The sequence below is a fragment of the Lingula anatina genome, chromosome 5, assembly GCF_051362555.1.
Source record: "Lingula anatina isolate TDL-2025a chromosome 5, LinAna3.0, whole genome shotgun sequence".
NCBI classification, from domain to species: domain Eukaryota; kingdom Metazoa; phylum Brachiopoda; class Lingulata; order Lingulida; family Lingulidae; genus Lingula; species Lingula anatina.
The window spans coordinates 22333802-22361570 of NC_141771.1; the positions used below are offsets into that span (position 1 = coordinate 22333802).

Sequence of the window (27769 nt, forward strand, 5' to 3'; positions counted from 1 at the left end):
AAATAAACATAATGCACTCAGTAGTAATAATATGTGATATATTTTCAATGGCACTAAGACCTCTTGTTAACATTGCCGATAGGGGAGTCAGTGCATTTTAAGCCGTAGCCACCTATCGAATAAAATCCGAACTACTGTGAAATCTAAAAATAGTAACTGGAGATTGCTTTCTGATTCGCTGTTAAAAATAGAATATCAACAGTGACAACATGGAAGTCAATGATCGGTGAGTATATAAAGAAAAACTTCTAATTTTGACGCTGTATGCTTGTTGATTTTTATATAAAGGTGCTGGAAGAGAAACGATGTATTAATTAGACGACAGACAGTAGTTTGGACTTGTGCAGAAAAACTACGATTTTGGTGAAAACATTGTATGTTGGTCGCTTAATTTCCATTTCTCAATCTCTGTCCACACCAGTATTTACTATAAAAGCGACAAAGTCGAATATTTTATCGCAAAAATGGCCACGCCTGTTATTGATGTTTATATCAAACTACCATCAGGAAAAACTACAACAGTGAATCTTCTACCGTCGGCACAAGTGGTAAAGATCTACGAGCATGTCGCCAAAGAAGCGGGGGTCGGCGTGGGGCAGGTTCAATTGAAATACACAGGGAAAATCTTGAAAAAACAACACACGCTCGGATACCTGGGTGTCTGCAAGGAGACTATATTGAAAGCTGAGGTAAGTGGTTACCCGTAATATCGGTAAATGCATGTGATATTTAATTGAAATTACATTAGTATTGACTTAAACAAGGATTAAAACTCAGGGAAGGACATATGAATATAATTTTTACATCAGATTTTAAGATTTTAATTTGCAGGCATATGTAGGTTTTATGTATTCATCAAGTTCATAAAAGTACAGAAGATTACATTGTATGTCATAGTTTTTGACATTCTGCCTCGTTGAGTCTCCCTCATGTCTGTACTTATAATTATAAGATATAAAGTGTAGAAATAAAAGAAATGTAGGTTTAGCTTAAAGTTACTGATATTCTCATACATTTGGTTAATTCCAGGTAATTCCTTTGAAGAAGATTAATATATATGTGAAGAAGACAGGTGGAGAAACTTTACCTCTCACCATAGACAACACTTCCACTGTGCAGGAGATTAAAAATCAACTGGAAGTGAAAACTGACTCTGAGCCAGCAAAACAGATACTGAAGGTAGGTGAATTCATGTAGATTTACAAGTTTTGTATTTTATTATAATCTTTATGTATTAATTGTACACACTGGAAGTTGTTATATGCATTGATTGGAATGTAGAATGTCAAGAATAAATATTATTATTATTATTATTATTATTTACTTACTTTTGAAACTTTGGATTTTCAATCATATAGAATAAGATATTGGAAATTAAATTTCATTCAAGATAAAGAGAAAAATAATTCCTCAAAAGAAAGATATAGCTCATTGTTTATATGAAACAATTGCTGCAATAGTGTTAAACTTTGGATATATGTGGCTGATATTCTGGTTTATCTTATCAATTATCAATGCATTTCATGACATATTTGAAAGTTTATCTTCTTTAGTAGTCATTAATTAATATCCAACCTAAATGTGGAATTACAGTGACCTAAGATAAGATAAAGGTTTCCTTAGCCAATAATCATACAAAATATATTACATAAGGAGTAAGTGCTCTAGCTGTAAAAGCACTGTTGTGTTAAAAAAAAAAACTGTATGATTAAAAAAAGGTTTAAGGCTTTGTATTAAGAAGGAATATATAAAATCATTAACTATACCATTAAAAACTCAGAGCTTAAAAACTAAGTTAGAAGTTTTGAGCAGGATAGAAACTGTCACTCATGATTGACACAGAGACTGTTTAATTTACTATATATACCCTCTCAAGGTAAGTGTGATCCCCAATGTTTGTGTTGAAGGAATTTTAATGGTTTTAATACATCATGATTTCAGTTGTCAGGTGCGCTGCTGAAAGATAACAAAGAAACAGCCATCGAGGCTGGGATACACGATGAGGCTCTTCTGACTCTGGAGGTAAAAACAGCACCCGCGGAGGTTGTAGAAACAACAACAACTGTAGATGATACTGCTAGTGCGACGCAGATAGATGAAGAAATTAGCGAAGAAGATAGAGAGGTATAGTACTGTTACAGGCCTACCCAACTACCAGACTCGGCACCGAATGATCCAGAATTCACCGGTAGATCAGACCACACTACCCGTTTTCAAGGTGTGTATCAGATCGCATTACACAGTATCATACCCTGAACAAATTTTGAGTGGTGATGCAATGCTTTTCAACCCCGCTGAGAATCGTCACTATCACATCGCATACTAGGCAAGAGCGGTGTCGCGTCTGATACTATGTAATGCGATCTGATACACACCTTGAAAACGGGTAGTGTGGTCCAATTTACCGGTGAATTCTGGATCATTCGGTGCCGAGTCTGGTAGTTGGGTAGGCCTGTGTTTTGTGAATGCTGTAATTGTGCTTTGAAAAATTTAAAGGTTTTCTTCTTATTCTTATTATGAACAATACTTCTTCCTCAGGATTTCCTGAATTAAAAGTCATGTCACAATTGCAAATGAAAAAAAATTTTTTTGAAAATATTATTACAAAATATTTTTGGTGTTAATGTGCATCACAGTATTTTAATTCTATTTATCCAGGCAGTGCTGTCCACGTTTGATGCGGCAGGGAGGGCAGTAGAAGTCGTCTTTTCTTTCGACACCACCGGCAGCATGTATTCAGTGCTTACGCAGGTAAACATATGTCTTAGAAGTGTTCTGAATTCATTTTCATCTTTTCTGATGTAAGAGGTTTGGTTTTCATTGGTTCTGGTTTGATGGTAAATTTTGAAAACTTTAAAATCTTTTAAAGTTTGACAAAACTCATTGGTTATAATTCAAAATTTAATGAAATGCATTGGTAATAATTTTTAAAAAATTAACAAAACTCTTAACTCAGCTTACAATACAGGTTATTTTAAACACTAAATTCATTTTCTCACAAACAATTTATCACAGACTGAAATGCAACATCTAATCATTTGATGTCTTTTGATGGTAGGTTAGAACGAAACTGAAAGACACAGTGACAAGACTGCTCCGAGACATCCCAAACATCCGTATTGGTATCATAGCCCACGGAGACTACTGTGACTACAACAAATATGTCCTGCGATCAGCTGACCTGACCTCTAGTGTGGACACGCTGGTGGACTTTGTCGAGATGGTGCCTGTCACGTCTGGAGGTGACACACCAGAGGTAACTGCCTTGTTTATTTATTTATTTATTTATTTATTTATTTATTTATTATCTTTGTCTTTCCATTTATTTATTTTGGCTTTTAGTGAAAAGGGAGAAATGTTTCAAGAGAAATAAAACTCATTTTAGAGGGTTATTTATATTTAGGAAGGGAGCCAAAGTCAACGAAACTTCTTTCAATGAGAGAACTTTCTTACCACTCCAAACTGTATTCTTAATTAAAGTCAGAACTTTTTTCTTGTATATTTCTTCACTAACACAGACAAAAGAGAATATCATTTACATTTTAACAAGACATCATTATGATTGGTGACTCTTTTCATCTTATTGTCAAATGAAGTTTTGCATTTAAATATTTAACTTCATCCGATCTAACCACCAGAGAATTTATTTTGTATAAATAATATGTGATATAAGAGATGATCGAGGCAGTGGAGTAAATGTTACCCTTTTTTTTCTTTTCTTGTAGTGTTACGAGTGGGTCCTGAGAAAAGCCCAGCAGTTGGACTGGGCAGAAGATTCCGCCAAGGCTCTCGTCGTGATCGGGGACTGTGAGCCACACCCACCATCGTACACAGACCAGAACATTAACTGGCATGATGAACTGGATGTCCTCTCTGGAATGGGGGTCAAGGTCAGCATAGAGTCAATGTCATTTAAAATACAGTATGGTCAAGGTCATTTGAATGTCTTGTATAACCTCAAGGCCATATGGCTTTAGTTTAAGTATTTTTGTATCAAGTTATAGGATGAATATTAACAAAATAAGCATTGGTGAATAATGTTTTCTTTGGTTATTGATAAAAAAATATTTTACTTTATATATTTATTTATTTATCTTTGTTAATTTTTATTTGTTTTCTAAATCATGTAGATTCATCAAAACATAAAACAGTGATAAAATGGTCTTAAGTTATGTTTCCTCCCCAATATAGGTGTATGGAGTACAGGCCATGAATAACACGGACGTTAAGGATTTTTATCAGGAGCTAGCAGAGAGATCAGGAGGAGCTTATATCACGTTTCAGCAGTTTGGGCTCATCACTGACATGTTCTTAGCAGGTAAAATCCCTCTGGTAAAATAAACAGTCATTTGTAAAGAGATTAAATCCCCCCCCCCCCCAAAAAAAAAAAAAAAAAATTCTTCGACCTATCATTTTGAAACTGCAGGTACAGAATTACTCTACAAAATAAATTATAAAAATAATCTTAATATTACTTTTGGAAACAGAACAGGGAGGGGTTCCTCCATCATGGAGAAAAATTCAGACCCTGATATTGATTGATTATTGATTGATATTGAAAATATTGATTTGATTTCAGTCTGTTACACTCAGGCGGGCTCAGAACAGCTCCAGGCATTCAGTGAGGAGATGGAGATGACAGGAAGGATGACAGAGGAAGCCAAGGCTATGTTCTCACAACTAGAGGAGGTCAAGGTGAAGGAAGACACAGAGACAGATGTGGAGGAACACAGGGAAACTCCACAGGTAAAGAGAGTTATGGTATTGTGTATGTGTGTGTGTGTGTGTGTGTGTGTGTGTGTGTGTCATAATAATAATTTATATGTCGTGTGTGTGTGTGTGTGTGTGTGTGTGTGTAATAATAATAATTTATATGTCATATGTGTGTCTGTGTGTGTGAGAGAGAGAGAGAGAGAGAGAAAGCTAACAAAGAGCAACCACAAAAATAGAGAAAGGACAGTGTGTGAGAAAGAGAAAAGATAAGAAGAGAGAGAGACAATTTAAAGAGATAGCAACTGTTCATTTTGGCCAAAAAAAATCTCTTTAAAAACTTGATGTTATCAGATTCTTCTTTTTCAAAATTATATTAAATCATCACTCTTGTTTTAGAATTTACCAAATCAACCAACCAAATAGATTGCAAGTTTTTAAACGTGGCTATTTATATTTACAATTTTTTAATTAATAATTTCAAAGCTTGTTCCCTTGCTTACAGCGATATAAAAAGTGTGACTGGTGGGACGTGACTTTGGACCACGGCTCTCCTCAGTACACCTATGATGCCCAGCGTGACACATGGTCACCTTTAACAGGTGAGAAATCATCCTCCTCGTCCTCCTCTAGCTCTTCCTCTCACCACAATCCTATGATGGTGATGTCACTCAAACGTGAGGAGGAGGATGGTAGTGTCATATCTACAGGTAAAAAAGGATTTTTTTTTTTTTTTTTGTCTTTGAATTTTTGGAAGTGGATATTCATGCATTTAATAACCTAATTACCATCACTATTTTTATTATGTTTATTTATTCCCATGGTAACAGAAGTTATATTTTGGTTAAAAGTGTAGCAATTTGACTGTTTTAGTCTCTTCAGTAGATTATTTCATCCTTTTCATTAATAGTTCCATTGATTTTATTAATTACATAGCAAATTGTTCTCAAATTTTACTAACTATCTTCAATCTCTTTTTTTTTTCAGAGTCAAAACCCAAAAGATGGTCACTAAGGAAATCATTCAGAAAATGGTTCAGGAAATGAACTGTGTTTTCTTGAAAACTTTTTAAATGTTCAGATACTAGAAATACATAGAGAGATGACACCAGCAGCCACAAGTGGTTTCACTTTGTTGATGGTTCTACTTTCTGGTCAAAATGAAACCATACACTGTAGCACTGTAGCTGCTTTATAAACATAGCAGTATCAAAGGCAGGGGACACAGCAGATGCTGAGATTTAAAAATGATGTTTTGCTTAAAAACTGGTGCATGTAGATCAACACTGAGCACATGAAGAAAGTTTTTTTAATTTTAATTATTTAATTGGGTGTTATGTTTAAAGATGTTTTTGAGACAGTTATTCGAACTGAAAACTGGTGCATGCATTCATGGAGACTGCATAATTAGTTATTATATTTATGACTGAAAACAGGTCTGCCAGTTCATGCATTCATGAAATATTTCTGGAACTTGACTATGTTTAATTGCATGTGGATGGGTCATTTACAGAGACTGTCTATATATGTCAGACACTTTATTGACTGAAGGAGAAGTAAGATACTTCTCTTAGCCAGCATGGAGAACAGAAAAGGGGGAAAATTAAGTTTGTTCTGATATTTCAAAGAGCATGTGCACCTTTTTAAGAAATATGAAAGCTCCCCCTGCAGCCTTTGACTCTGCAATTTCATATATATATATATATATATATATATATATATATATATATATATATATATATATATATATATATATGGCAGACCATCTATGGTTATGTAATAAAACAAAACATACTTTGAAATAAAATATGATTTTATTAATAATGTATCTTTGTACTTTACTGCATCAAAGTGTTTTTAATAAAAATTAAGCATCCTTTATGTGCCACCAGCAATTAATTAATTAGCATATATTTATACATATATACACACACATATATACACCAGCAATTAATTAATTAGCATATATTTATACATATATATACACATATATATATATATATATATATATATATATATATATTCTTTAACTGCCACCATTGCAAGTTAATGAATTGAATAATTGAAAAAAAATCCGGTATACTAATGTGGCTTGTCTTGGGCATCAATAGACGAATAGCATCGAACACGAGTTCCTTACCCTTTCCACAAACACCGTGGCTCTTTGAAACACAGTTGAAGCCAGTGAAATGATTATTTTACGGTGGTAAGCGGAAAGGATCGGATACCATCTGGGGAATTGACTGAAGGATGCTTCCGCTTCGTTCACATAAAGTTCACTTCATCTTCAAGAACAGTTACCTGAAAAACAATTCATTCCGAGCAGTTGTTTTTATACCCCCAGCCTGGCCCCAGGGGAGCTTAGTGTCATTCATCACTGTGATCAAATATCAGATCTTGTTTTAACCATCATTTCTTTGTTGTTCGCGAAAGAAGGTACATGTACTTCGACTTCACATATTTTTTTTTCACTTTGCTGAACAGTAGAACAACAGAAAAGCTGTGGAAGTAATGGTGGTATTATAACAGGAAAACCAGGAATTAAAATGTGAATAATTGAAGTCAAAGGTTAAAAAATTTAAGGAGTGATCTCTGCAATACTGGCTTTTCATGAATGCATACCACATGCAGAGAACAAATGTCTTTTTCGTAACAAGACGTTCAGAAGCAGCAGCAGCACTTATTGTTTTTGCCATGAAGAAAGGAGACAGCCACCTTCCAGATCTGTGACAAGTCATCCATGAGTAACACTACATATACATGGACCTGCAGAAACCAGGGTGCATATTCTTAACAGAAGTGGAGAGCAACAACACAAGTGCAGGTGATTTGATATGTCAATGAAAAGGAATGAAATGGCTGGCATTGGAGAAAAACCATTCAAATGCCAGTATTGTGAAAAGAGTTTTCGTGTCAAAAGCACATGTGTACGACATGAAAGGACCCACACTGGAGAAAAACCATTTAAATGTCAATATTGTGAAAAGAGTTTTCGTGTCAAAAGGACATGTGTACGACATGAAAGGACCCACACTGGAGAAAAACCATTCAAATGTCAGTATTGTGAAAAGTGTTTTACGTATAAACAAAACTGCGCACAACATGAAATGATCCACACTGGAGAAAAACGTTATAAATGTCAGTATTGTGAAAAAGATTTTATTGAAAAAGGGAATTGTATGCAGCACGAAAGGACCCACACTGGAGAAAGACCATTCAAATGCCAGTATTGTGACAAGAGTTTTAGTGTCAAAAGCACATGTGTACGACATGAAATGATTCACACTGGAGAAAAACCATTTAAATGCCAGCATTGTGAAAAGTGTTTAAGTGTCAAAAGAGCATGTGTACGACATGAGGCGACCCACACTCGAGAAAAACCATTCAAATGTCAGTATTGTAATAAGAGTTTTAGTTTTAAAAGATCTTGCAAACAACATGAAATGATCCACACTGGAGAAAAAATATATAAATGTCAGTATTGTGAAAAAGGTTTTATTGAAAAATGGAATTGTATGCAGCACGAAAGGACCCACACTGGAGAAAAAACATTCAAATGTCAGTATTGTAAAAAGTCGTTTATGTCTAAAAAAAACTGTACACAACATGAAATGACCCACACTGGAGAAAAACCATTCAAATGCCAGTATTGTAAAAAGTGTTTTATGTCTAAAAAAAACTGTGCACAACATGAAATGACCCACACTGGAGAAAAACCATTCAAATGCCAGTACTGTGAAAAGAGTTTTACTTTCAAAAGTCAGTGTAAACAACATGAAATGGTTCACACTGGAGAAAAGCCATTCAAATGTCAGTATTGTGATAAGAGTTTTAGTGTTAAACAAAAGTGCACACGACATGAAATGATCCACACTGGAGAAAGTCTGTATAAATGTCAGTATTGTGAAAAAGGTTTTATTGAAAAACGGGATTGTACACAACATGAAAGGACCCACACTGGAGAAAAACCATTCAAATGTCAGTATTGTGATAAGAGTTTTAGTGTCAAAAGTGCATGTGTTCGACATGAAAGGACCCACACTGGAGAAAAACCATTCAAATGTCAGTATTGTGATAAGAGTTTTAGTGTCAAAAGTGCATGTGTACAACATGAAAGGAACCACACTGGAGAAAAACCATTCAAATGTCAGTATTGCCAAAAGTGCTTTAGAGTTAAACAAACGTGTACCCAACATGAAAACACTCACAATGGGGGAAAAAAAATTTAAATGCCAGTATTGTGAAAAGTGTTTTATTGAAAAACAGTGTTGTGTAGAACATGAAAAAACTCACACTGACCAAAAATTATTCAAATGCCTGCATTGTGAAAAAAGTTTTAGCGTCAAAAATAAATGTGAACAACATGATATGATTCATGCCTTCTCAGACTATAAAAAGGAATTTGAAGAAGCGGATAATAGGACAGTGGTTTCACTACAGTCTATAAAAAAGGAATTCCAAGATGATTATATGCCACATGGGCCAAAAGTAGAGATGGAAGCTTATACAGAATCTGAAGTCAAAATTAAGTTAAATGATGACAATGCTCCAGACGTGAGACCTGAGATCTATCCAGTAGCAATGTTTAGAAATGTGTTTGCAGACAATGATTATTGATGAATGATAATATAATAAAAAAAATAGACATTGAGCACATGAAGAAAGTTTTTTTTAATTTTAATTATTTAATTGGGAGTTGTGTTTAAAGATGTTTTTGAGACAGTTATTTTAACTGAAAACTGGTGCATGCATTCATGGAGACTGCATTAGTAATTATATTTATGACTGAAAACACGTCTGCCAGTACATGCATTCATGGAATATTTCTGGAACTTGACTACCTTAATTGCATGTGGATGGGTCATTTACAGAGACTGTCTACATACCAGGGTTGATTGATAAGTAGTGAGCCTCATATAGAAGGGGTACACATTTTACAAGTATTTTTCTTTATTTTTCAACATAGTCTCCTTGAGTATCTATACACTTTTGCCAGCGAGTTTTGAGAGCATCTATGCCACTTTTATAGAAGCTCTTCTCTTGGCCGTTCAGAAACCCCTCCACTTCACGTATGATGTCATCATCTGACACAAAGTGAGTACCTGAAATGGCCTTTTTCAATTTGGGAAATAGATAGTAGTCAGAGGGAGCAAGATCAGGTGAATAAGGTGGATGTTCTATCAGTTCAAAGCCACACTCTTTGATTGTAGCCATGGCAATGACAGACTTGTGAGCTGGGGCATTGTCCTGGAGGAACAGTACACCTTTCCTGAGCTTTCCGCTGCCTCGTAGACATAAACTAACCAAATGACACCAAACTTCGGCTACATATGTATACCTTTAAATAGTCAGGGAATAGAAGGGCTGAAAAGGGATATCCCTGCTTAACCCCTTCCACACGAAGCTCACTACTTATCAATCAACCCTCGTATATCAGACACTTTACTGACTGAAGAAGTAAAATTCTTCTGTTGGCCTGCATGAAGAGCAGAAAAAGGGGGAACACTTTGTTCTGATCTTCCAAAGATTACTTTTTTAAGAAATCTGAATGCTCCCTCTGCAGCCTTTGACTGTGCAATTTCATTTTTATACTAGTATATTGCATAATATGGCAGACCATCTATGGTTACGTAATAAAACAAAACATACTTTGAAATGAAATATTATCTTCCAAGTGTACTTTTTAAGAAATATATAAATAAAAAAATTAGAAATGCGCCCTCTGCAGCCTTTGACTGTGCAATTTCATATGTATATATATTGCATAATATGGCAGACCATCTATGGTTATGTAATAAAACAAAACATACTTTGAAATAAAATATGATTTTATTAATAATGTATCTTTGTACTTTATTGCATCAAAGAGTTTTAAATGAAAATGAAGCATCCTTTATGTGCCACCCGTAATTAATTAATTAGCCAATATATATATATATATATATATATATATATATATATATATATATATATATATTTTTTTTTTTTTTCAGTTATGCAATTCATTAACTTGCAATGGTGGCAGTTAAAGTTAAGGAATTTAAAGTTTTCATTGCATCTACCAGTAATAGAAAAGCAAGCTAGGAATGCTAGAAACCGTAGTCCGCTTCCCTTTACTTTGTACAGATGACATTTGTCCTAAATACTAATGTGGCTTGTCTTGACTAATAGCATCGAACACGAGTTCCTTACCCTTTTCACTGACACCATTGGCTCTTTGTAACACAGTTAAAGCCAGTGAAATGATTCTTTTACGGTTGTAAGCGGAAAGGATCAGATACCATCTCTGAAATTTACTGAAGGATGTTTCCGAGGGGAATCCGATGAGATTGCAATGCTTCGTTCACATTAAGTTCACTTCATCTTCACGAACTGTTACCTTAAAAACAATTCATTCCGAGCAGTTGTTGTTTATACCCCCAGGGGAGCTTTGTGTCATTCATCACTGTGATCAAACATCAGGTCTTGTTTTTTTACCCTCATTTCTTCGTTGTTCGCAAAAGCAGGTGCATGTACTTCGACTTCAAAGATTTTTTTTTTCACTTTGCTGAACAGTAGAACAACAGAAAAGCTTTATTGGTGGAAGTAAAGTCATCCATGAGTAGCACTACATATACATGGACCTGCAGAAACCAGGGTGCATATTCTTAACTAAGTGAAGAGCTACAACACAGATGTAGATGATTTGATACGTCAATGAAAAGTCAATGAAAAGGAATGAAATGGCTGGCATTAGAGAAAAACCTTTCAAATGCCAGTATTGTGAAAAGAGTTTTAGTGTCAAAAGAGCATGTGTACGACATGAAAGGACCCACACTGGAGAAAAACCATTCAAATGCCAGTATTGTGAAAAGAGCTTTAGTTTTGAAAGAGCTTGCAAACGACATGAAATGATCCACACTGGAGAAAAACCATTCAAATGCCAGTATTGTGAAAAAAGCTTTACTGTCAGAGATAAATGTAAACAACATGAAATGATCCACACTGGAGAAAGACCATTTAAATGTCAGTATTGTGAAAAAGGTTTTATTGAAAAACGGAATTGTATGCAGCACGAAAGGACCCACACTGGAGAAAAACCATTCAAATGTCAGTATTGCGAAAAATGCTTTAGCGTTAAACAAAGGTGTACACAACATGAAAACACTCACACTGGGGAAAAAACATTTAAATGCCAGTATTGTGAAAAGTGTTTTAGTATTAAACAGAGTTATATACAGCATGAAATAAACCACACTAGAGAAAAACCATTCAAATGCCAGTATTGTGAAAAAAACTTTTCTTTCAAAAGTCAATGTAAATTTCATGAAATGATTCACAATGGAGATAAGCCATTCAAATGTCGGTATTGTGGAAAGAGTTACATTTCTGAAAACACTTGTAAAAAACATGAACGGATACACACTGGAGAAAAGCCATTCAAATGCCAGTATTGTGAAAAGTGTTTTGGTGACAAAAGCACATGTAAACAACATGAAATGATTCACAGTGGAGAAAAACCATTCAAATGCCAGTACTGTGAAAAAAGTTTCACTTGCAAAAGTCAGTGTAAACAACATGAAATGGTTCACACTGGAGAAAAGCCATTCAAATGCCAGTATTGTAATAAGAGTTTTAGGGTCAAAAGAACATGTACAAGACATGAAATGATCCACATTGGAAAAAAACCATTCAAATGCCAGTACTGTGAAAAGAGTTTTATTATTAAACAGAATTGTAAACGACATGAAGTGACCCACAATATTGAAAACTCATTTAAATGCCAGTATTGTAAAAAGAGCTATAGTAATGAAAGATCTTGCAAACGACATGAAATGATCCACACCGGAGAAAAACTATTCAAATGCCAGTATTGTGAAAAAAGCTTTACTGTCAGAGATAAATGTAAACGACATGAAATGATCCACACTGGCGAAAAACCATATAAATGTCAGTATTGTGAAAAATGTTTTAGTGTTAAAGCAATAATAACTCTTCCTTTGAGATTCAAAATTCCGCAAGAAATACATTGTAAACAACGCCTGGAAATATATTCTGTTGCATTTTCCCACTAAAACGACTGTTATTGTAGTAAAACTAAAATCTGTGCTTGTCACTTGGGCTTTCGATGCTTTCTTCGCGGTCGACAAGTGCATCCGTTGCTAATGACGTAATGGTGTCACGCGGATTCTCGCGTTCATTCGAGACCAAAATAACATGGCGGGAAACCCTCAGACGTAAGTTGCGAGTTTTTTACAGTGCGTCGGATAACGAAAAGCCCGGAATTGCACACATTGTAGATATAAATGCATTTTGAGCAAAAAAGACGAATATATCTTATGAATCTTATAATATTGTTATATAGTGTTGTTGTCTGCTTTTCCCGCGGTTTTAAGTAGGTCACTAGAAACTATCGCTCGATACGAGAGGGCTCCGTCAGTTAAAATCTCTTAAGAGATTTTAACAAAAAACCGTACGTTTAGGAAAAAAACCCTGGATTAACTTTGAATGCAGGAATGGGGTCGTTGACCATTGGTAAGTACGGGAAAATTGCCGTTTTTTCCAGGAAAATCGTATTTTTGGCCAAAACGAAGAGTTATTATGACTTTAAAGATAAGTGTACACAACATGAAAGGACCCACATTGGAGAAAAACTATTCAAATGTCAATATTGTGAAAAGTGTTTTAGTGTTAAGCATAAGTGTACACAACATGAAAGGACCCACACTGGAGAAAAGCCATTCAAATGCCAGTACTGTGAAAAGAGTTTTACTTTCAAAAGTCACTGTAAACAACATGAAATGGTTCACACTGGAGAAAAGCCATTCAAATGCCAGTATTGTGATAAGAGTTTTAGTGCCAAAAGAACATGTATAAAACACGGAATAATTCACAGTAGAGAAAAACCATTCAAATGTCAGTATTGTGAAAAAGGTTTTACTGAAAAACAAAGTTGTATAGAAGATGAAAAAACTCACACTGACAAAAAATTATTCAAATGCCTACATTGTGAAAAAAGATTTAGTGTCAAAAATAAATGTGAACAACATAAAATGATTAACACTGGGGTTTCATCTCCGCCTATAAAAAAGGAACCTCAAGAAGAGGATAATCCGTATACGACAATGGTTTCACTACAGTCTATAAAAAAGGAATTCAAAGATGATTATATGCCACATGGGACAAAAGTAGAGATGGAAGCTTATACAGAAACCAAAGTCAAAGTCGAGTTAAATGATGACAATGCTCCAGACGTGAGACCTGAGATCTATCCAGTAGCAATGTTTAGAAATGTATTTGCAGACACTGACGATTGACATCTGATAATATAATATTTAAGAAATAGACATTGAGCACAAGAAGAAAGTTCTTTATTTTAATTATTTGATTGGGAGTTATGTTTAAAGATGTTTTTGAGACAGTTATTCTAACTGAAAACTGGTGCATGCATTCATGGAGACTGCATTAGTTATTATATATATATATGACTGAAAACGGGTCTGCCAGTTCATGCATTCATGGAATATTTCTGGAACTTGACCATGTTTAATTGCATGTGGATGGGTCATATACAGAGACTGTCTATATATGTCAGATACTTTATTGACTTAAGAAGTAAGATTCTTCTGTTGGCCTGCATGGAGAACAGAAAAAGGGAGAAAACTTCCAAAGAGTGCCTTTTTAAGAAATCTGAACGCTCCCCCTGCAGCCTTTGACTGTGCAATTTCATATATATATATATATATATATATATATATATATATATATATATCACGTTATATGGCAGACCATCTATGGTTATGTAATAAAACAAAACATACTTTGAAATAAAATATGATTTTATTAATAATCTGTACTTTACTGCTTCAAAGTGTTTTAAATGAAAATTAAGCATCCTTTATATGCCACCAACAATTAATTAATTAGCAGACACACACACACATTTTTTTTTTCAGTTATTCAATTCATTGACTTGCAATGATGGCAATTAAAGTTAAGGAATCTAAATTTTCATTGCATCTACCTGTAATAGAAAAGCAAGCTAGGAATGCTAGAAACCGTAGTCCGCTTCCCTTTACTTTGTACAGATGACATTCGTCCTAAATGCTTATGTGGCTTGTCTTGGATATCATAAGACGAATAGCATCGAACACGAGTCCCTTACCCTTTCCACAGACACACAGTTGAAGCAAGGAGTTATAACAGAAGGAGATTACACGCAAGCCTTTCTATTGTCCGATGTCTGTTACGGTGGGCGGAGCTAGCAACGGGGGGCCTCCGGTCTCAAGGTTTCGTCTGCGTCGCTCTCCTCCGCTTGGAGATAAATTTCATATGCGTTATTTCGCGTTAGAATTCGAGATCAGTAATGTCAAAGCGCCGTTGTATGCTGACGATTTTTTTCACAGGTAATTATTTGGACGATGTGCTGGAAGGGAACGATATCATAGAAAGCGATTATAAGGTGGTGACTGAGGATGGTCGCCATGAGCTTTTTTTAATCGGTGATAGATGGCTTTTTTATGGCACAACCCGGTGAAAAATCACCAAGGAGAAGTCAAAAGAAAACGTCCCAACTGTGGTTTGTGAAAATGACGTTCAAGTGAACGTCTGTCCTCACTGCCAAAGGACATAATATTAATACATTAACGTTTGGACCCTCCTGCCCTTGGGTCCCATAAACATATACATTGTGACAGTGCCTACGCTTTGTGTCTGGTTTTAAATTTCTTAAAGTATTTTTTCTCTCACTCGGTATAATTTTAATATTATAATGCATTTAATTAAAATTTTAATCCAAGGTTGAGGCAATGCCACGACAAGTCAGTTTACTGAATACTCGTTATAAATTTCTTTATCTTGGAAATTTCCCTTTTTTTCAGGATTATTTGACACGTACTAACACTGTTCATATTTGTCGGTAAACAAGTGCACAGTGCTTTACATTAAGAATAATTTTTATTCATTCATAAATATATTTATGTACAAAATATATCAGAAATTTTAGTATTCACCGAGTTCTTTAAAGTGAAACAAATAAAGATGAGAATATTGAATTTCAAACTATTATTTACTATATTAACTTAAAATATCTTTTAAGTCAACTCTATACTCAAGCACTCTATACTCTATACTCATGAAAGTAGCATCTGTGAGTAAAACCATTTTATTATATCAATAGAAGAACAAAAACAAAAATTTTACACATAAGCAGTAATAAATGAAGTCATAAGAATGATTAAGTTGCTACAGTTTTCCAGTTTTATGCAGTCTATGATGGCATTTTTTTCAACCGTGCAAATAGAAATAATTATATTCTTTTTTATCTGACTTGCTGATACCAGTCTGAGCCAGATACTATTCCACTTACAGGCCAGCAAGGTCTGAGAATCTAATGGGCCGAATGAAAAAAAAATCCTAGAAGATAAAGTGGTTAATTCTTACAAATAGGATGAAAAACATGGGATTTTCAAAAGGTTATTATAGATCAAGACAACACTTAGTAAGAACATTTATAAAATGTAACAGCTGAAAAAATTAACTGGTAAGTAAGCAGTAAGTGACTGCTTTAAAGAAATTTCACTGAAACAGAAATTTCACTGGCAATCAGGTAGACTGTTATACCATGGCACTCAACAATTTATATATAGGTTTTGAATTTTTTTCCACGCAACAGTAACATAAAATTTATGTCCACTTTTGCAATGTATAGAGTCAGTTAGGTGACTGACAATATTTTAAAATGTCATAAAGGAGCACTATTAATTTAATGCAATCTCTGTTGGCCAGTCTTATCCAGTTTCTTCTCCAAAAAGGACAACTCAAGTGAGAATTTCTTCAGGGCCTTTTCTTCTGCCTTGCTAATGCCATGCCACTCAGAAAAGAGAGAAACCTGTAGGTTAGAAAAAAAAACATAATAATAGCATTATGAACTACTAGTATCCATGTAGACATTATGGAATTATGCAGTGAAGTTTAATGTGTCTTGTTATGACTTGACTGAAATAATGTTCATCTTAGGCATTATGACAAAAGTAACTTACCCCAGACACACTGACCTCCTTTTTTCATTGACATATTTTAATTTTTTCCAGCCTGACCATAATTCATATATTCAATGCAGCCTTCTCCCATATCTATAATAGAAAAAAAACTTGAGTAGTGTTAAGATATGCATGTCAAATCCATTATCAATTTTGAGAGAATTTCTGTTTCAACACTACAAGATGAAATATTTAATTTCAAGTAATGAATAAACCTTAATAGAGTTCTATTCTTTTGTAACCACCAAGGCAAAGCTTCTTTCTTAAAATGAACTGAAACATCCAAGCTTGCCACCTAACATGCCAAAGTAGTGAAGTATAATTTAAGTAGAGAAGCAAGTACCCCTTAATTATAGAGGTGTCTTACACAATAAGGTGTGTCTTACACACCTCGACTCAAAGAGAGATGTGTAGTGAGATAACAGGTAAAGTAATTGGTGGAGCCTAGGTGAACTTAAAACCTTAAGACTTTAAATTAAGAAGCACCAGGATTTATGTGTTCTTTTTTCAAAGGTTTAATATGAATTAAAACATATATATGTAAAAAGAAGACTAAATAAGTTAAAAAATAACTATACCAAAGACACTGTGAAATCAAACTTCCTGTTAGACCGCCATGATGGAAAATGCTGGGTGGAGGCAAAATTTTCCAGTCAAAAAAACTGAGCACTTTACTTTAACAACAAAGTTACCACTCCAAAGCCACCCACCATGGTGAGAAGAAAAATGATGACCAACTGTCATGATAAGTCTTTTTAGATTTAGACATGAAAAAGGTAAAGGCCAAAATGGTACATTTACCCATAACACTAGAGTAAAAAATTGGTATTCTGAACAAATCGGGTTATTTTTCTCAAGAAATATTGGAGCAGTATCCATGCAATATATACCACGCCACGACCAAGATGTTCAAGAATCTAAACACACCAAATTTTTATATAATCTTGCATTTGAAAAGTACAAAAAGCGGTAAGGCTTTTGGCCGTAACAAGCGTAACACTTTTTGATCGGAACTCATGAAAATTGTCAATTGTCGTATCCAAGCTAGACCACATGTAAAATCGCAAAAAAAAAAACAATACTGCTCAAGCAAGTGTGTTGCACACATAACAATTAGTTAAATTTTATGACTGTCATGTGACACAAGTTTCAAAAAGTAGGAGGAAAATGTCTTTTGGAGTAATTTTTTTTCGAAATATTAACAAGATGGCGGCTTAAGCATCTGCTTGTTATTCGGCTACTGAAAGTGCACCTAAGTTTTATTCTTTGCTATTGCCACAAATTACTTAACAATTGCAACTGTATAAAGACCAAACTTTCTTCATCTGATACTATATTTATAGGCACTTGTTATGAGTGGGAAATATTTTTCGTGCAATATTTATTCTCCACACACCACCTCGCGAGATCAACGTGTAGCTGGACACTTACACAGTGAGACCCTACGACATAAAAGTTGACATTTATCTTCATATTTCGTGTAGTTATGCATTTAAAAGCACTTACCTGTTTTTTGAAAACCTTGTCCAACGTAATATCATATAAATTCTGTATTTCTCTCATTTTTTAGAAACTTCGGACTCCGTTTCTGTTTCTGTCCTCAAAAATCAACAGACGAAGGCACAGATACTAACAAACGAGATTTAAACGAGAGTAGCAATTAAGCGTAACAGAGATAGGCATCCATTGTTCTCTGGGTTCTATTCATTCCGACCAATGAGAGACCGTAATACGGGCTCCGCCCCCACGCGTGTAATCTCCTTCTGTTATAACTCCTTGGTTGAAGCCAGTGAAATGGTTATTTTACTTTTGTAAGCGGAAAGGGTCGGATACCATCTTGGGAATTTACTGAAGGGGAATCCGATGAGATTGCAACGCTTTGTTTACATTAAGTTCACTTCATCTTAACGAACAGTTACCTTAAAAACAATTCGTTCCGAGCAGTTGATGTTTATACCCCCAGGGGAGCTTTGTGTCATTCATCACAGTCATCAAACACCAGTTTTTTTTTTTTTTTACCCTCATTTCTTCGTTGTTCGCAAAAGCAGGTACATGTACTTCGACTCCAAAGACTTTTTTCACTTTGCTGAACAGTAAAACAACAGAAAAGCTGTTTATTGGTGGAAATAAAGGTGGTATTATAACAAGAAAACCAGGAATTAAAATGTGAATAATTGAAGTAAATGTTTTAAAAATAAAAGGAGCTACCGCCGTAGTACTGGCTTTTCATGATTGCATACCACACTTAGAGAACAGATGTCTTTTTTGTATCAAGATGTTCAGGAGCAGCAGCAGCACTTATAGTTTTCGCCATGAAGAAAGGAGACGGACACCTTCCAGATCTGTGACAAGTCATCCATAAGTAACACTACATATACATGGACCTGCAGAAACCAGGGTGCATATTCTTAACAAAGTGAAGAGCAACAACATGAATGTAGGTGATTTGATACATTAGTGAAAAGTTGATGAAAAGGAATGAAATGGCTGGCATTGGAGAAAAATCATTCAAATGCCAGTATTGTGAAAAGAGTTTTAGTTTTGAAAGTTCTTGCAAACACCATGAAATGATCCACACTGGTGAAAAACCGTATAAATGTCAGAATTGCAAAAAAGGTTTTATTGGAAAATGGCATTGTATGCAGCACGAAAGGACCCACACTGGAGAAAAACCATTCAAATGTCAGTATTGTGAAAAATGTTTTCCTGTCAAAAGCTATTGTAGGAAACATGAAATGATTCACACTGGAGAAAAACCATTCAAATGCCAGTATTGTGAAAAAAGTTTTACTGTCAAAAGCTATTGTATAAAACATGAAATGATTCACACTGGAGAAAAACCATTCAAATGCCAGTACTGTGAAAAGCGTTTTACTTTCAAAAGTCTGTGTAAACAACATTTAATAGTTCACACTGGAGAAAAGCCATTCAAATGCCAGTATTGTGATAAGAGTTTTAGTCACAAAAGAACATGTATAAAACATGAAAAGATTCATAGCGGTGAAAAACCATTCAAATGCCAGTACTGTGTAAAGAGTTTTACTTTCAAAAGTCAGTGTAAACAACATGAAATGGTTCACACTGGAGAAAAGCCATTCAAATGCCAGTTTTGTGAAAAGAGTTTTACTTGCAAAAGTCGGTGTAAACAACATGAAATGATTCACACTGGAGAAATGCCATTCAAATGCCAGTATTGTGATAAGAGTTTTAGTGTCAAAAGCGCACGTGTACGACATGAAAGGACCCACACTGGAGAAAAACCATTCAAATGTCAGTATTGTGAAAAGTGTTTTAATGTTAAACATAAGTGTACACAGTATGAAATGATTCACACTGGAGAAAAGCCATTCAAATGCCAGTATTGTGATAAGAGTTTTAGTGTCAAAAGAACATGTATAAAACATGAAATGATTCACAGTAGAGAAAAACCATTCAAATGTCAGTATTGTGAAAAAGGTTTTATTGAAAAACAATGTTGTATAGAACATGAAAAAACTCACACTGACCAAAAATTATTCAAATGCCTGCATTGTGAAAAAAGTTTTGGTGTCAAAAATAAATGTGAACAACATAAAATGATTAACACTGGGGTTTCATCTCCGCCTATGAAAAAGGAACCTCAAGAAGAGGATAATCCGTATATGACAATGGTTTCACTACAGTCTATAAAAAAGGAATTCAAAGATGATTATATGCCACATGGGCCAAAAGTAGAGATGGAAGCTTATACAGAAACCAAAGTCAAAGTCGAGTTAAATGATGACGATGCTCCAGACGTGAGACCTGAGATCTATCCAGTAGCCATGTTTAGAAATGTGTTTGCAGACACTGATCAGTGATGATTGATGAATGATAATATAATAAAAAATAGACATTGAGCACATGAAGAAAGTTCTTTATTTTAATTATTTGATTGGGAATTATGTTTAAAGATGTTTTGGAGACAGTTATTTTAACTGAAAACTGGTGCATGCATTCATGGAGACTGTATTAGTTATTATATTTATGACTGAAAACAGGTCTGCCAGGACATGCATTCATTGAATATTTCTGGAACTTGACTACCTTAATTGCATGTGGATGGGTCATTTACAGAGACTGTCTACATACCAGGGTTGATTGATAAGTAGTGAGCCTCATATAGAAGGGGTACACATTTTACAAGTATTTTTCTTTATTTTTCAACATGGCCTCCTTGAATATCTATACACTTTTGCCAGCAAGTTTTGAGAGCCTCTATGCCACTTTTATAGAAGCCCCTCTCTTGGCTGTTCACAAACCCTCTACTTCACGTATGATGTCATCATCTGACACAAAGTGAGTACCTGAAAGGGCCTTTTTCAATTTGGGAAATAGATAATAGTCAGAGGGAGGAAGATCAGGCAAATAAGGTGGATGTTCTATCAGTTCAAAGCCACACTCGTTGATTGCAGCCACGGCAATTACAGACTTGTGAGCAAGAGCATTGTCCTGGAGGAACAGTACACCTTTCCTGAGCTTTCCGCTGCCTCGTGGACATAGACTAACCAAATGACACCAAACTTCGGCTACACACCTTTAAATAGTCAGGGAATAGAAGAGCTGAAAAGGGATATCCCTGCTTAACCCCTTCCACACAAGGCTCACTACTTATCAATTAACCCTCGTATATCAGACACTTTATTGACTGAAGGAGAAGTAAAATTCTTCTGTTGGCCTGCATGGAGAACAGAAAAAGGGGGAAAACTTTGTTCTGATCTTCCAAAGATTACTTTTTTAAGAAATCTGAATGCTCCCTCTGCAGCCTTTGACTGTGCAATTTCATATATATATATATTGCATAATATGGCAGACCATCTATGGTTATGTAATAAAACGAAACATTCTTTGAAATAAAATATGATTATTAATAGTGTGTCTTTGTACTTTACTGCATCAAAATATTGTCAGTTATTCAATTCATTAACTTGCAATGATGGCACTTAAAGTTAAGGAAAATAAATTTTTATAGCATCTACCTGTAATAGAAAAGCAAGCTAGGGATGCTAGAAACCGTAGTTCGTTTCCCCTTACTTTGTACAGATGACATTCGTCCAATATGCTAATGTGGCTTGTCTTGGGTATCAATAGACGAATAGCATCGAACACGAGTCTCTTACCCTTTTCACTGACACCATTGGTAACACAGTTGAAGCCAGTGAAATGATTCTTTTACGGTTGTAAGCGGAAAGGGTCAGATACCATCTCTAAAATTTACTGAAGGATGTTTCCGAGGGGAATCAGCTGAGATTGCAACGCTTCGTTCACATTAAGTTCACTTCATCTTCACGAACAGTTGCCTTAAAAACAATTCATTTTGAGCAGTTGTTGTTTATACCCCAGGGGAGCTTTGTGTCATTCATCACTGTGATCAAACATCAGATCTTGTTTTTTTTACCCTCATTTCTTCGTTGTTCGCAAAAGCAGGTGCATGTACTTGACTTCAAAGATTTTTTCACTTTGCTGAACAGTAGAACAATGGAAATAAAGGTGGTATTATAACAAGAAAACCAGGAATTAAAATGTGAATAATTGAAGTATAAGTTTAAAAAAAAAAAAAAATTAAAGGAGCTACAACCGCAGTACTGGCTTTTTGTGAATGCATACCACACTATGAGAACAGATGTCTTTCTTGTTACAAGACGTTCAGGAGCAGCAGCAGCACTTATTGTTAACGCCATGAAGAAAGGAGAGAGACGCCTGCTAGTTCTGTGACAAGTCATCCATGAGTAACACTACATATACATGGACCTGCAGAAACCACGGTGCATATTCTTAACTAAGTGGAGAGCAACAACACAGATGTAGATGATTTGATACGTCAATGAAAAGTCGATGAAAAGGAATGAAATGGCTGGCATTAGAGAAAAACCTTTCAAATGCCAGTATTGTGAAAAGAGTTTTAGTGTCAAAAGAGCATGTGTACGACATGAAAGGACCCACACTGGAGAAAAACCATTCAAATGCCAGTATTGTGAAAAGAGCTTTAGTTTTGAAAGAGCTTGCAAACGACATGAAATGATCCACACTGGAGAAAAACCATTCAAATGCCAGTATTGTGAAAAAAGCTTTACTGTCAGAGATAAATGTAAACAACATGAAATGATCCACACTGGAGAAAGACCATTTAAATGTCAGTATTGTGAAAAAGGTTTTATTGAAAAACGGAATTGTATGCAGCACGAAAGGACCCACACTGGAGAAAAACCATTCAAATGTCAGTATTGCGAAAAATGCTTTAGCGTTAAACAAAGGTGTACACAACATGAAAACACTCACACTGGGGAAAAAACATTTAAATGCCAGTATTGTGAAAAGTGTTTTAGTATTAAACAGAGTTATATACAGCATGAAATAAACCACACTAGAGAAAAACCATTCAAATGCCAGTATTGTGAAAAAAATTTTTCTTTCAAAAGTCAATGTAAATTTCATGAAATGATTCACAATGGAGATAAGCCATTCAAATGTCGGTATTGTGGAAAGAGTTACATTTCTGAAAACACTTGTAAAAAACATGAACGGATACACACTGGAGAAAAGCCATTCAAATGCCAGTATTGTGAAAAGTGTTTTGGTGACAAAAGCACATGTAAACAACATGAAATGATTCACAGTGGAGAAAAACCATTCAAATGCCAGTACTGTGAAAAAAGTTTCACTTGCAAAAGTCAGTGTAAACAACATGAAATGGTTCACACTGGAGAAAAGCCATTCAAATGCCAGTATTGTAATAAGAGTTTTAGGGTCAAAAGAACATGTACAAGACATGAAATGATCCACATTGGAAAAAAACCATTCAAATGCCAGTACTGTGAAAAGAGTTTTATTATTAAACAGAATTGTAAACGACACGAAGTGACCCACAATATTGAAAACTCATTTAAATGCCAGTATTGTAAAAAGAGCTATAGTAATGAAAGATCTTGCAAACGACATGAAATGATCCACACCGGAGAAAAACTATTCAAATGCCAGTATTGTGAAAAAAGCTTTACTGTCAGAGATAAATGTAAACGACATGAAATGATCCACACTGGCGAAAAACCATATAAATGTCAGTATTGTGAAAAATGTTTTAGTGTTAAAGATAAGTGTACACAACATGAAAGGACCCACACTGGAGAAAAACTATTCAAATGTCAATATTGTGAAAAGTGTTTTAGTGTTAAACATAAGTGTACACAACATGAAAGGACCCACACTGGAGAAAAGCCATTCAAATGCCAGTATTGTGATAAGAGTTTTAGTGCCAAAAGAACATGTATAAAACACGAAATAATTCACAGTAGAGAAAAACCATTCAAATGTCAGTATTGTGAAAAAGGTTTTACTGAAAAACAAAGTTGTATAGAAGATAAAAAAACTCACACTGACAAAAAATTATTCAAATGCCTACATTGTGAAAAAAGTTTTAGTGTCAAAAATAAATGTGAACAACATAAAATGATTAACACTGGGGTTTCATCTCCGCCTATAAAAAAGGAACCTCAAGAAGAGGATAATCCGTATACGACAATGGTTTCACTACAGTCTATAAAAAAGGAATTCCAAGATGATTATATGCCACATGGGACAAAAGTAGAGATGGAAGCTTATACAGAAACCAAAGTCAAAGTCGAGTTAAATGATGACAATGCTCCAGACGTGAGACCTGAGATCTATCCAGTAGCAATGTTTAGAAATGTATTTGCAGATACTGACAATTGACATCTGATAATATAATATTTAAGTAATAGACATTGAGCACAAGAAGAAAGTTCTTTATTTTAATTATTTGATTGGGAGTTATGTTTAAAGATGTTTTGGAGACAGTTATTCTAACTGAAAACTGGTGCATGCATTCATGGAGACTGCATTAGTTATTATATATATATATGACTGAAAACAGGTCTGCCAGTTCATGCATTCATGGAATATTTCTGGAACTTGACCATGTTTAATTGCATGTGGATGGGTCATATACAGAGACTGTCTATATATGTCAGATACTTTATTGACTTAAGAAGTAAGATTCTTCTGTTGGCCTGCATGGAGAACAGAAAAAGGGGGAAAACTTCCAAAGAGTGCCTTTTTAAGAAATCTGAACGCTCCCCCTGCAGCCTTTGACTGTGCAATTTCATATATATATATATATATATATCACGTTATATGGCAGACCATCTATGGTTATGTAATAAAACAAAACATACTTTGAAATAAAATATGATTTTATTAATAATCTGTACTTTACTGCTTCAAAGTGTTTTAAATGAAAATTAAGCATCCTTTATATGCCACCAACAATTAATTAATTAGCAGACACACACACACATTTTTTTTTTCAGTTATTCAATTCATTGACTTGCAATGATGGCAATTAAAGTTAAAGACAGTCTCAGTGGGTTAGATTAATGTATAGAAGCAGGTTCTATGTAAAACTTTGATCAGATTTGTGTTTTGTGAGATTGTTTATTATTATATTTATAAGTCTGGGTCACAAAAGTCCTGTTAAGACAACTAGAATAAAGAATTAGAAAACGAAAACTATTTATCATGATTTCGGAGCACAGCCAGAAGTACTTCCGGCTCAAGGTCACGACCTCGAATTTCCCACGCTTACGACCAATCACAGCAGGCTTCAGTCAGAATGAGATAGACGTCACGACTACACAGCGAAACTTGTCAGACATGTAAGTGCCGCCTGTCCATCTTTTCGGTACATGTACCGATCAAAAACAGAAAACGTAAAGCCCAAAACGCTCTTATACACGTAACCAACTTTGTGTGAGCACAAATATTGTCATTTATTGTGAACAGGATAATATGATAATCAGACACACTTGAGACCTGTGAAGCACATACTCACGTGTCGAGGAGTAGTTTCGCCATTGCCTCGTATGTGAGTCCTAACTCAGCTTTAAGTGTCCTCCACCGCCCCACCTCCCTCCCAACATACACAGTCTGAGTGCTTCTTCGTCTGTCTCTAATTTTCTTTCGTATCTTTCGAACTGGAGTGGCTATTTTCTTTCGTCCCCTCTGGTCGCTCTCCTCTTCAAACTTGACGCGCGTCTGAGCCATGTTTGCTGTTTTGGCGCCAAATAGTAACATCCGGGTCTCAGCCGTAGTACTTCATTCATAGTAAACCGCGAGACTTAGCGAGAAATTGCGCGTTCTGAAGCCGTACTGTGAGGTGGTAGCTGAGTATTTAAGACGAGTCGTCTTTTATTATTTAATGGAACTTAAAAACGGTATTAGGTAGCTTCATTTTCTGAACGGTTTTGGATAGGATATACCTTGGTCATTATGGGGAAAATGGTGAGATTTCCAGGAAAATTCATTTTCGTGCTATTTTAAGGGTTTAACGCGCTGAGACTGTCTTTAAGGAATCTAAATTTTCATTGCATCTACCTGTAATAGAAAAGCAAGCTAGGAATGCTAGAAACCGTAGTCCGCTTCCCTTTACTTTGTACAGATGACATTCGTCCTAAATGCTTATGTGGCTTGTCTTGGATATCATAAGACGAATAGCATCGAACACGAGTCCCTTACCCTTTCCACAGACACACAGTTGAAGCCAGTGAAATGGTTATTTTACTTTTGTAAGCGGAAAGGGTCGGATACCATCTTGGGAATTTACTGAAGGGGAATCCGATGAGATTGCAACGCTTTGTTTACATTAAGTTCACTTTATCTTAACGAACAGTTACCTTAAAAACAATTCGTTCCGAGCAGTTGATGTTTATACCCCCAGGGGAGCTTTGTGTCATTCATCACAGTCATCAAACACCAGTTTTTTTTTTTTTTTTACCCTCATTTCTTCGTTGTTCGCAAAAGCAGGTACATGTACTTCGACTTCAAAGACTTTTTTCACTTTGCTGAACAGTAAAACAACAGAAAAGCTGTTTATTGGTGGAAATAAAGGTGGTATTATAACAAGAAAACCAGGAATTAAAATGTGAATAATTGAAGTAAATGTTTTAAAAATAAAAGGAGCTACCGCCGTAGTACTGGCTTTTCATGATTGCATACCACACTTAGAGAACAGATGTCTTTTTTGTATCAAGATGTTCAGGAGCAGCAGCAGCACTTATAGTTTTCGCCATGAAGAAAGGAGACGGACACCTTCCAGATCTGTGACTAGTCATCCATGAGTAACACTACATATACATGGACCTGCAGAAACCAGGGTGCATATTCTTAACAAAGTGAAGAGCAACAACATGAATGTAGGTGATTTGATACATTAGTGAAAAGTTGATGAAAAGGAATGAAATGGCTGGCATTGGAGAAAAATCATTCAAATGCCAGTATTGTGAAAAGAGTTTTAGTTTTGAAAGTTCTTGCAAACACCATGAAATGATCCACACTGGTGAAAAACTGTATAAATGTCAGAATTGCAAAAAAGGTTTTATTGGAAAATGGCATTGTATGCAGCACGAAAGGACCCACACTGGAGAAAAACCATTCAAATGTCAGTATTGTGAAAAATGTTTTCCTGTCAAAAGCTATTGTAGGAAACATCCCGCACAAAAATGCAGTAGTATCGAAGTAGCAAAGAAGCATTAACGCAGTAGTGGTGTGGAGCATATTTGCAGTAGAAATGCAGTAGAGCCTACTGCAATTCTACTTCAAAAATTACATAGGGTTGTACAGCGGAGGAGCATTAATGCAGTAGATTCGCAGCATGATTGAAGCGTGTTTCAAATATGCTAATTAGCTACCAAATCTACTCCGATGCAGTAGAGATAAAGCATTACGTTTATGCTGCACTGCATTATGCGCATCGGATACTTCAAAGATACTCAACAGAGGTAGATTTGAGGTATAAAGCAAAAAGCATGATGCTCGCACACTGCTCTGCGGAGGTAGATTTGGAGCATATTAAAATATTTTATTTGAATGTGTTATAATTTTACATCGTTCGCTGTCTTAATTACTTCTTACATTATAATTCTCACGGCAAAAATATTAAAATATATATGAGAAAAAAGCAACCCTCGCGGAGGTAGATTTTCAGTATATGAGAAAAAATTATGCTCG

General features: G+C 35.1%; 5 protein-coding genes across 7 annotated transcripts; all 5 read left to right on the forward strand.

Moving 5' to 3' along the window:
• Positions 1 to 67: 67 nt before the first annotated feature.
• On the forward strand, positions 68 to 6405 carry LOC106152040 (uncharacterized). Of its 3 annotated transcripts, XM_013525520.2 has the most exons (11): positions 68 to 226; positions 508 to 689; positions 1030 to 1179; positions 1942 to 2124; positions 2659 to 2751; positions 3059 to 3256; positions 3726 to 3890; positions 4192 to 4318; positions 4580 to 4746; positions 5216 to 5420; positions 5698 to 6405. In XM_013525520.2, exons 1-11 carry the CDS (start codon positions 220 to 222, stop codon positions 5754 to 5756), a joined length of 1536 nt encoding a protein of 511 aa, XP_013380974.2. In that variant the 5' UTR covers positions 68 to 219; the 3' UTR covers positions 5757 to 6405. The 3 variants fall into 3 exon arrangements, with proteins under 3 accessions (XP_013380974.2, XP_013380967.2, XP_013380982.2); XM_013525513.2 differs by lacking the exon at positions 68 to 226 and having other exon boundaries at positions 283 to 689; XM_013525528.2 differs by lacking the exon at positions 68 to 226 and having other exon boundaries at positions 284 to 689; positions 5216 to 5312.
• Positions 6406 to 6830: 425 nt separating this feature from the next.
• On the forward strand, positions 6831 to 9373 carry LOC147761893 (uncharacterized). Its single transcript, XM_087013474.1, has one exon. The coding sequence runs from the start codon at positions 7544 to 7546 to the stop codon at positions 8936 to 8938; it is 1395 nt and encodes a 464-aa protein (XP_086869600.1). The 5' UTR covers positions 6831 to 7543; the 3' UTR covers positions 8939 to 9373.
• A 1506-nt stretch (positions 9374 to 10879) lies between these two features.
• Positions 10880 to 17814, forward strand: LOC106179684 (uncharacterized). The gene is made up of 2 exons (XM_087014082.1): positions 10880 to 12745; positions 13187 to 17814. The coding sequence occupies exons 1-2, from the start codon at positions 11417 to 11419 to the stop codon at positions 14003 to 14005; spliced, it is 2148 nt and encodes a 715-aa protein (XP_086870208.1). The 5' UTR covers positions 10880 to 11416; the 3' UTR covers positions 14006 to 17814.
• A 407-nt stretch (positions 17815 to 18221) lies between these two features.
• On the forward strand, positions 18222 to 21618 carry LOC147761894 (uncharacterized). The gene has a single exon (XM_087013476.1). It carries the CDS (start codon positions 19198 to 19200, stop codon positions 20566 to 20568), a length of 1371 nt encoding a protein of 456 aa, XP_086869602.1. The 5' UTR covers positions 18222 to 19197; the 3' UTR covers positions 20569 to 21618.
• A 226-nt stretch (positions 21619 to 21844) lies between these two features.
• On the forward strand, positions 21845 to 24974 carry LOC106152033 (uncharacterized). Its single transcript, XM_013525499.2, has one exon. The coding sequence runs from the start codon at positions 22583 to 22585 to the stop codon at positions 24455 to 24457; it is 1875 nt and encodes a 624-aa protein (XP_013380953.2). The 5' UTR covers positions 21845 to 22582; the 3' UTR covers positions 24458 to 24974.
• Positions 24975 to 27769: the final 2795 nt, after the last annotated feature.

What these genes read in the sequence shown, in the direction of transcription:
- LOC106152040 (XM_013525513.2), top strand. Translation starts at nt 465, where the DNA reads ATGGCCACGCCTGTTATTGATGTTTATATCAAACTACCATCAGGAAAA. An exon ending in CAGCAAAACAGATACTGAAG is followed by an intron (nt 1,180 to 1,941) that starts GTAGGTGAATTC and finishes TCATGATTTCAG; the next exon opens with TTGTCAGGTGCGCTGCTGAA. An exon ending in AACACAGGGAAACTCCACAG is followed by an intron (nt 4,747 to 5,215) that starts GTAAAGAGAGTT and finishes CCTTGCTTACAG; the next exon opens with CGATATAAAAAGTGTGACTG.
- LOC147761893 (XM_087013474.1), top strand. Translation starts at nt 7,544, where the DNA reads ATGTCAATGAAAAGGAATGAAATGGCTGGCATTGGAGAAAAACCATTC.
- LOC106179684 (XM_087014082.1), top strand. Translation starts at nt 11,417, where the DNA reads ATGAAAAGGAATGAAATGGCTGGCATTAGAGAAAAACCTTTCAAATGC. An exon ending in AACGCCTGGAAATATATTCT is followed by an intron (nt 12,746 to 13,186) that starts GTTGCATTTTCC and finishes AAAAACCCTGGA; the next exon opens with TTAACTTTGAATGCAGGAAT.
- LOC147761894 (XM_087013476.1), top strand. Translation starts at nt 19,198, where the DNA reads ATGAAAAGGAATGAAATGGCTGGCATTGGAGAAAAATCATTCAAATGC.
- LOC106152033 (XM_013525499.2), top strand. Translation starts at nt 22,583, where the DNA reads ATGAAAAGGAATGAAATGGCTGGCATTAGAGAAAAACCTTTCAAATGC.